Genomic DNA, 9,419 nt, shown 5'->3' with positions numbered 1-9,419 from the left:
ATATTTTTGTAATATTTTCTTAACTGAACTCGATAAAAAAGAAATTTTAATGACGATTACGATTTATATATTCTCTTATAAATGTTACACTTTCGTGTTTTTCAGACTTTCTGAAAAGTTTTTGGTATATTGTTTAGTTTGTGTTCATTAAATTATTCAAATATATTAATTGTAAGCAATACGCTACAAGAGATACATAAAGTACATGATGTACAACGTATAGCACAAAATGTATTATGTAAAATCAATATGACACATACTTGTATATCAACTTTCTTATTGTATCTAAAAGTGTGTTACTCCTGAAAGGGACTCCAAATGGGACTGCGGGAATGTGTCTCATCACATCAAGTCATTCATTCCGAAAGCTATTGTAGGCGTCCGCTGAAGACAGCATCAGACAGCAATTCTCTTTATACCCATTTTCCGAAGCGAATTGTAAACTCGGAAACGTATAGTCGACTCGCATATAAGCCAACACATTCTCGTCGAGCACTTTCACCGAGAATCCCCGTGAGAAGTCTTCCTAAATGTTAGGCTCCAGTAGATAGAGAGCCACCTCCACGACCGCTGTTGCCGCCACTACCACCACTATCGCTATTGAACGCCTCCTTCACGATCAGCAAACCTTAACGAAAGATCTCGGATCGCTCGACTCGCTTTGCAGTAATATAGTCTCGTGCAGTCTTGTGCCGTCTTCGTGCCGTCTCACGCGCGTTCAAGTCTCGTGGCTCGTCTTCGAGATCAGTTGTACTTCTGAACCAAGTCCGATCAGCGACTCCCTTTCTAGATTAATTCTGTCCACGATAGCTCTAGAAGAGAGAAAGCGAGTTCGCAAAGCCAGCGGAAGGGGAGGAGTGGTATAAAGAACTTGGAGAAATTTAAGACGAGTTTCTGACAGATATATAAATTTTGCAAGAAAAGAAACTAATTAGTTTGTCAGGATAGGGAGGTGTACAACGAAAGTGCGCGATCATGGGCAGCAGCAACAAGTCGCGCAAACATTACAAAAAGGACTCAAGATTTGTCGCCGATCTTTACACATTTACTTACGACGACGACTTGGATTGTGTAAGGGTCCGAAGGACGAAGGGCAAAGAATAAAGGGCGACAGCATACATCAGATGTAATTTAGACGCGAGTCACGCGAGAAAATATAAATGTTAGAATGACGTTGATGAATGACGTGTTAAAATTGGAGCAATTAAATTCGCTTTGTGACTTGGGGACTATAGAATGTATCAAGGCATTTCATTCTTTCTATTTCCAAGTGACAGATCGACTTTGATTGTTAACCAGTCTTTTCTAAGCGTAAATCTTAAATCTTTTTTATGTTTTTCAAACAATACATTAAAAAAGATAATTACATCTGACAAGTTACATCTTTATTTAAATTTTTAATCGATTAATATAATGTTGTTATATATTTATTTCTTGTTGGAGTACCTTTAATGTGAATGAAATTATAGCATTGATTCAAAAGAAAGATTCTGTTGATAATTTTGAGGAGAAATGCTATGATAGTCGAGGATGGTATTTATCTAATAAATATATATAAATAATTCTTGATCTAATAAAAATTTTAATAAAAATTAAAAAGAAAAAGATTATTGATTATTATAATTCGTCAATTTCATCAGTTATCGTGTTTTTTTCATTTTTATTGAAGCAGTGAACTTAATTATCATTGCATATTTAATTTCAATATTAAAAAGCAAGAGATCCAACCAAGCATGGTTTTTAAACGTTTTAATGTCAGATATATGATTTAAAATATTACTCTCTCTGACCTCCGAGTCACATTAATTATTTTAATATATAAGGGAATACATCAGAATTCATTTACAAAATATATAATGAGTCACAGTATTTCTCAATTGATCTCGTGCATGTGTTCTATTTGTGTGTGATCATGCACGTGCAGGGAACGGCCGCAATATTATTGTGCTGAATGTCAGGGCCGAACATAGACCCCAAACTTTAGGGGCCGGTTCTACCAATAAGATTTATCTTATTATTTAATATAATTTTTACATACATAAATATGATAGAGAATGCCAATATTTTATTTAATATAGTTTACGTCTATTTTTTTTTAATTCCCAGGACTAGAAAAAGATAAAGAGTAAATTGGACCGAGATTAAAGTTAATTGTACATTGGTGGAACCGAGTTTTAATAATTCCAGATTTCTGCTCCTACTGTCATTCTAATCTAACAGGAAGGTCGTCGAACCGCACGATTCGGTACGGTTCCGGACCGACACAGGCGAAAGTGGGTCACGGAAGCGCGCGTTATTAATGAACAAACAGATTTTAGCAAGCAAGTTTTCCTTGCTGCGATTGCAATTATCTTATTCTACAGGAATAAGTTTTATCAAATCATTCGCAATTCAAGCTAAGATTTTTTTATAATTCTAAAAACTATACTGAATTATTTTTGTAGCACTCCATGATTTTTAAAAGTTGTTTAAGAGATGTTTAGAAGATACCATTTTCGACTATTGTAACATGCGTTTGATTCAATATTTTCGAATTTACGGAAATCTGTCACCCTTCGTAAAAGAATAAAGGCATGTTGCCGCGCGTATTCATAAAAGCGTTTCATAAAAGTAAAAAGCATTAATTTGTGTATATAAAAGTGGCATCAAGATAATGAAGAAGGAGCTACCACAGAAATAGATAAATCTTCGCAACCGGTCATGAAAACTGAGGAGAAAGAAAAGAAGGGAGAGAATTTGGAAAGGTCTGATTACGAAAGGGAAGATTTAATTACGCGATTCGACAAAGTTATACGAGGCGAACTTAATGACGATCTGCAGGTGTGAATTAATTCGACAAACGTGCGAGAGGAAAATATACGTAAAAGCTCTAATTCTAGCGAGATTCGAGTAGCGGCATGTATTCGACATCAAAAGCAATCATAAATTTATGACATTTATTGTTAGTAACTTGCAACTGTTGTATGGTACTACTATTTACTTCTAATTATATTAATTGTAATATGGAACAAGTCAGTTTGAACGTCTTATTGCATTTTTAAATGCTTCCTACTTTTCAATTTTAATTTTTTAATTCACGTAATAAATTATTAACTGGAGAACTGCATGTTTTCTAAAGACTATATAACTATATAAAAATTGTAAATGATTACAATTGATTACAATTAAATGTACAAAACATTTTAACATATTTATTCCTTTGGACTCTCGAATTGCGCTATAATATTTATCAACAGTCACTATGTTTATCGCATTTTATAATTAACAGCCACATACAAAATGTAAAACGTATTAACGCATATCATCTATTCGTTGTGTCCGCAGCGACGAAATGATCGTGAAGAAATTAGAAGAAGACTCGCAATGGGACCTGATGCTGAAGATTTGCGCGCTGAACGTGGACGAAAACCGAGTCTCCAATCGCGTCTTCAGAGTGGTATAGATCTAAGTTTTAATTTTTTCTATCAAATATCATATAATAATATTTAAGATTCTTGAATATTCACTCCAGCCATATTGAATTGTGACGTCATAAGCGACACGCTTGATTTTTCTTGCATGCCATTTGTAAATAAAAAGAATTTGGATGAAACAAAGTGATGAGATCGCTTTTAAACTTGTAAAAATGAATAAAGACTCTCTTTATATCTTCTCTGATTTTCGTTCATTTTTTACAAGTGTTTTAAAAGCGATCTCATCATTTTGTTTCACCCAAATTCTTTTTATTTACAAATGATATGCAAAAAAAAATCAACGTGTCATTTCTCGCTTATGTCACGATGTCACGAATATGGCTGAAGTGATTGTTTAGGAGTGACTACTTAGTAAATAAATGAAAACGCGCAAATGATTAATCTTAAAAGTGACATCAAATTATTAATAGACAACATATACAGAAATCATATTTTTATTTATTTGGTTTTATTTGCACATATATGAGAAAGATACTTGTATATTTAATATTGTTAATATTACCGATAGGTGCAAAAATGAAGATAATTAATTATTAGTTCAATTCCTTTATATATTTTATGAGTAAAATGCTAAACGATAAGTAAAATCACGAGAATGTGTTTGCCTTGTACAGGAATGAACCTTCAGATCTGCTTTATGAATGAAACATCGTCGGACACAGAATCCCCGGGTTCAGAGAATGACACATCTCCCGGATCTACGCCTACATCCCTTGGCTCAAAACAATTTGGCGGAAAGCAGAAGGGACCAACAAGACCACAGATGTTGAGTCTGCCGTCTCTAAGACTTGATATGGGTGCAAACTCCACACCACCGATTGATGAGGCTGACTTCTTTGCGCGGCAAGCTAGATTGCAAACTGAAGCGCGAATGGCCCTAGCACAAGCTAAGGAAATGGCACATATGCAAATGGAAGTGGAGAGACAGAGGTTGAAACAGAGTCCCATCACCGAGATGGTGCGATGTAGTTTAGAAAAAGTAAGTAGAGTTCAATTTATTGATTAACAATACTTTAGGTCATGTATAAACTCCATTTTTTACAATATTTATAGTAGAAAAAGTCTGAATAAAAACAACTAACAGAGCATGCACGCAGATCCTAGGCATTTCGGCGCAAGCTCGAAGCAAAATAAAAAAATGTGCCCCTTAGTAAAAAAAAATATTTTTTTATGACATGTGAAATATAATAAGTAATAAAAAATAACATTAATTAATAATAATTAATAGTATATATCTATTAATATTAATTTAATATAATCACGTATAGGAGAAGAGTTATACCTTGCAATCATACAAATTTATGTTACAAATGAAATTACAAATGAATAATTATTAAAATCACAATAATTTTTTTTCATATTTTGATAAATGCGAAATTACCAAAATCATTATATCAAAATCTATATCCTTATACATACATTTTATTTTCAATTGAAAGAATTCCTATATTTGATTTAATTTTTCTTGACTTAATGATGACCTTAAATAATTTTTTATTAACTTTAATTTACTAAAACTTTTCTCACATGAAGCTACTGTTACCGGAATAGAATAAAAATATTTTTGTTGCTCCAAGTTTAGATATAATTAAATTAAAGAATAATCATGAATTAGTTTTAAAATATTTAAAATAGAAGCTGAATTTATATTAATTATAATATAATAATTGCAGTATAAGGAACTCTCCCAATGACCTTAACACATGTTATCAAGGTCATGACCCTGAGTGATTTTGAACAAATTTTAGCCATCGCTCATTGCTCTTGAAAAAGTTGTTAACAAAAAAAAATTCATTAAAAAAAATGTAATTATAAAACAAAGAATTTGTGTTTGTAAAGCAAAAAATATTTTATTATGTATAATTGACATCTTTTCCATTCTTTTTATATGGATAGAAGTTTAAATCTAACATTTCGATCCAATATATCAACATAAAACAATAAATCATTCAACATTTTCTTAATGCAGATAGGCATTCATACTCAAAATATTGAACGTTTGTAGAGAGATATTCGCGGAGTTATATGATCGTAACCTTGATCGTAAACAATTCCATTTCGTCCATTACCTTGCAGAATTATTGTAAAAAATGTTTAAAAAAGCGTTTGATATACATGAACGATTAGACGCTTTCTTTAACATAATGGCTAAAAAATATCCAATATCTGAAAATATAAATACTGAACGAATCAAACAAAACAGAAACATATTTAGCAAAAGTATTATTTTTATATTTCCGCACTATATAAATATAGATTGTAGTCATAATATTCTACATATAAGCGTAAAAATTCGAACAAATTCTCTACTCTTAAAGACACAAAAATTATATAAGAAATTATATAAGAAAATATTTTGTGCTGTTAAAGCAGACAATTTATTTCATCGAAGCGCGCGCAGTCGTATCCAAAAGATAGGTTTTATATTAATAGGTTTTTTATTGATGAATATTTTTTGTTAATAACTTTTTAAGAAACAATGAACGGTTAAAAACGGCTAAATTTGTTCACTCGGGGACATGACAACATATGTCAAGGTCAAGGTCATTGCAGGATAGTTCCTTATACTGCATAATTAATCTATACTGAAAAGTATTGATATTGCGTGTGTTTTGAAACTTAATGTTAACGTTAATGAATTAGAATATATAGAAAATTATATTGCCATTTTTGTGCTCCTTCAAATTGTTTATATGAGATAAATGCCTTGCTCACCACATCTTTGTCCCAATTCTGCATGCACATTAATATAAGTATTTCTGTAAATTAATCACAATTATTAAAAAAAGATTAATATAGCATTTCGGATTTTTAAAAATAAATTCATGAAGTTTAAATAGATATATCTAAACAAGAATATATATTATATATACACATATGTATGTGCGCGCGCGCGCGCGTGTGTGTGTGTGTGTGTGTGTAATAAAATAAACATATTAATTTTTCTAATTTATTAGATATGTCAATACATCTATGACTCTTTAGACCAGTAAATAAAAAATGTAGAAAAAAATTTAATGTTTAACATACTTTTAATCTAAAAGTATTTTATTTTGTCTGTAGAACCTGTAATGAAATCTTAATACACCGTTTGAGATTCCTTTCCGAGATCTGTTTTCTTTCTTATTTAATAAAGCTTTAAATGTTGCATATTTTTTCAGGTCGGTGTACAGTTGGGGGAGGACAGACGCAGGTTGTCCCGTGTACTTCTCACAGAGTTAAATGTCGCGCAGCTGCAGGTAGTAGCGAATGATTTGCACGCGAGGATTGCCGCATTAAACGAAGCGCTCGTCGAAGGTCTTTTGAGGAGAGACGATTTGCATATGGAGCAAGATTCAATGCTCGTTGATGTGGAAGATCTCACTCGATACTTGTGAGTTTTAAAATTTAATCTAAAGACCTTATAACATTCTTTCGTTAAAACAATATATTAAAATTTCTTTTTTTTTTCCTTTAATTGTTTTCTTCGGTTTTCATAAAATTATTTACATAATTTTAACTGAATAATTTTAACTTAATAAAGATATATGCAAAATTTATTTATTGACTTATTATAACTTCTATCTTTGTAAAAAGCATATTTTTATTAGCAAAATTTTGATTGTAAATTTTAACATTAACATAAAAAATATAGTAATTAAAAAAGAAAGAATATTAACAATTATAACTTTGTTATGCAGAGGTGCCAAACAGGAATCGCTGAAGAAGAAACATCAAAACATGCAGCAGGCGGCAAGCCGGAACCATCAGCAATCCTCTCCAGCTCCGATGAAGCTGTCGATGAAACCGAAATTGACGCATTTGAATCGTGGTCTAGTTGCTCTTGTAAGAAAATAATCCTTCGCTACGAGACTACGCAGTCTCGTCAGAAATTAAATTCCGAGCGTAGAGGAGCACCACGAGCTTTAGAGGTGAAAAAGCGAAGAAAAAAAATGGATAAATTTTTCTTTTGAGAAAAGAAAAAGAAAAAGAATTTGTTTCGGAAAAAAAAGGTAAAAAAGAGGAAATGAAAAAATTTTCTTCGATAGCTGAGAATGGAATTTTCATTAAAGAAAAAAATGAAGAAAGCTTCTTCGGAAAAAAGAGGATAAAAAATCTCTTTTTCAAGAAAGATGATATACGAAAAAACTTTGCTTGGAAGAAAAAAAATGATTGCGTTAGAAGCCGTGGTGTGCGTGCTCGAAAACTTTGAAAAACGTAACAAACAGCTTTGATAAGTTGGAATCATTCCCATTCTAATAAAGGGAGAGCAAGTATCTTTCCTTGAATTTGTAATTTTTACAGCTTGATTAATTGTCATTAAGCACGTGGAAATAGAAATTTACGTATGTACGTATTGCATAAGCGAACAAAGCAACGATTCTTCGTTTGTACCCCACTGTTTGAAATTCTCCATCTCTCTTTCTCCTCGTCTGTATTCGCTCGGCCCCTAAACTCATGTCAGATTATGTCCCGCGATCCATGACATGCATGCATGTGTTTACGAGTGTATCGATTATTCCGCCTTTAAATAATAGCGTATCATTAGCGAGAACAGATCCCTTCTCTGTTGTACATATAACGAAGATTTATATCAGATTATTGCCGTATCGAGATTTCACGTGGTGCTTAAAGAGCGCTTCGTTCCGGTCGTCCAATATAAGTCGTTCACGTGTGCGTTGATGTGATGTTAAATATTTCGTAAAATCGTGTTAATTTAATTGCGTGTGTAATAGAGTATTTTGAACAACAAATTTCTGTATCTTATAAATTCATCCGTAAATTTATAAATTTAATAATTCCATAAATATTCGGATATGTATATCCTTGCTTCGGTAGATCTCTAGATCCGCCAATAGAAGCAGTTGCTTAAATAAATCCCTCACGTAAAATTCATCGTCTCATTCGGCTTAACTGCACGAGATATCGGTAAGACGATAAATAAAGTTTTTATCTATCGCGAACGACAAAGAAAGTCAATATACTTTCTTAAATAATACAATGCGCGCGTACAGGAAAGTAGAAAAAAAGTAAACGCTAATGTGGAGATGAAGAGAATGCAACGACTGTGGAGAAAACCGCGAAAACTGCGTTACATATCCAAATAGGTGACCTAGTATGCAAAAAACGATTAGTCCATATATACAACAACTACGAAATCGTAATTGGATAGAGATATTTAATCGAGTATACTGTTTACAAAATTTATGTATGACGATTAAATACGAAGATGTCCTGGAATTCAAAATTATTCATTGATTCATATGGATTATTCGATTCTTGCATCGTATTATTTTTGCATGCTGGTCTCACAGGATCTCATTCACACGCAGGATTTCCAATGTAGATGAAATAAATTATAACGAATTTAAGCTGCAGTTAGCTTCGTTTCTTAAATCCTCAATTTATCCGTTTAATACAGATTATTTAACTTGAAAAATATAGATTTATTTTAAATGGAACAAACATTCGTACACTAATGTATATGCGTAAAAATTTGTAATGCTCTAAAAAAAATTGTTATTTTTAGATCCTTGATGAATTTCTAGGTAAATTTGCAAAAATAGATTACTTAAATTTTACTTAATTATCTTTCACATTTTTAGTATTGTATATCATTTATTACCAGTTGCATTGAATTATATAATCCATGCGTGTATTTTGAAAAAACATCTCTTTCAAAAATTGTTTTCACAAATGAGATTAAGATTGAGTATCCAGCTTGCCAGCATCTTTTCCAAAAATATCGAAATTATTCAATTAAAATGGGAAAGTTTCATTGAAAATAAACAGGGTTGCCACAGAAAATAAATTAAAAAATTTCCTGATTTTTCTAGATTTTCCAGTTGAAAATAGAAAATTTTTCGTAGCCAATATAAAATGTGTAAATTTTAATTCAGAATCAAGGAAAGCTATTATTAAAGCCTATATTATATATATATATATATATATATATATATATATATA

General features: G+C 31.6%; 1 protein-coding gene across 1 annotated transcript in view; it reads left to right on the top strand.

Annotated features, from left to right (window-relative positions):
- Positions 1-7,310, top strand: part of LOC105626369 — a 20,847-nt gene extending 13,537 nt beyond the window's left edge. Inside the window, exons 9-13 of the mRNA XM_012207670.1 lie at positions 2,641-2,820; positions 3,325-3,436; positions 4,088-4,452; positions 6,635-6,846; positions 7,154-7,310. Coding sequence (XP_012063060.1) covers positions 2,641-2,820; positions 3,325-3,436; positions 4,088-4,452; positions 6,635-6,846; positions 7,154-7,310 — 1,026 coding nt within the window. The remainder of the gene's footprint in view (positions 1-2,640; positions 2,821-3,324; positions 3,437-4,087; positions 4,453-6,634; positions 6,847-7,153) is intronic.
- The last annotated feature ends 2,109 nt before the right edge of the window (positions 7,311-9,419 follow it).

Source organism: Atta cephalotes (assembly GCF_000143395.1).
Source record: "Atta cephalotes unplaced genomic scaffold scaffold00005, whole genome shotgun sequence".
Lineage (NCBI taxonomy): Eukaryota > Metazoa > Arthropoda > Insecta > Hymenoptera > Formicidae > Atta > Atta cephalotes.
The sequence above is the reverse complement of the archived record's forward strand: the minus strand, read 5'-3'. Positions and strand labels throughout refer to the sequence as shown.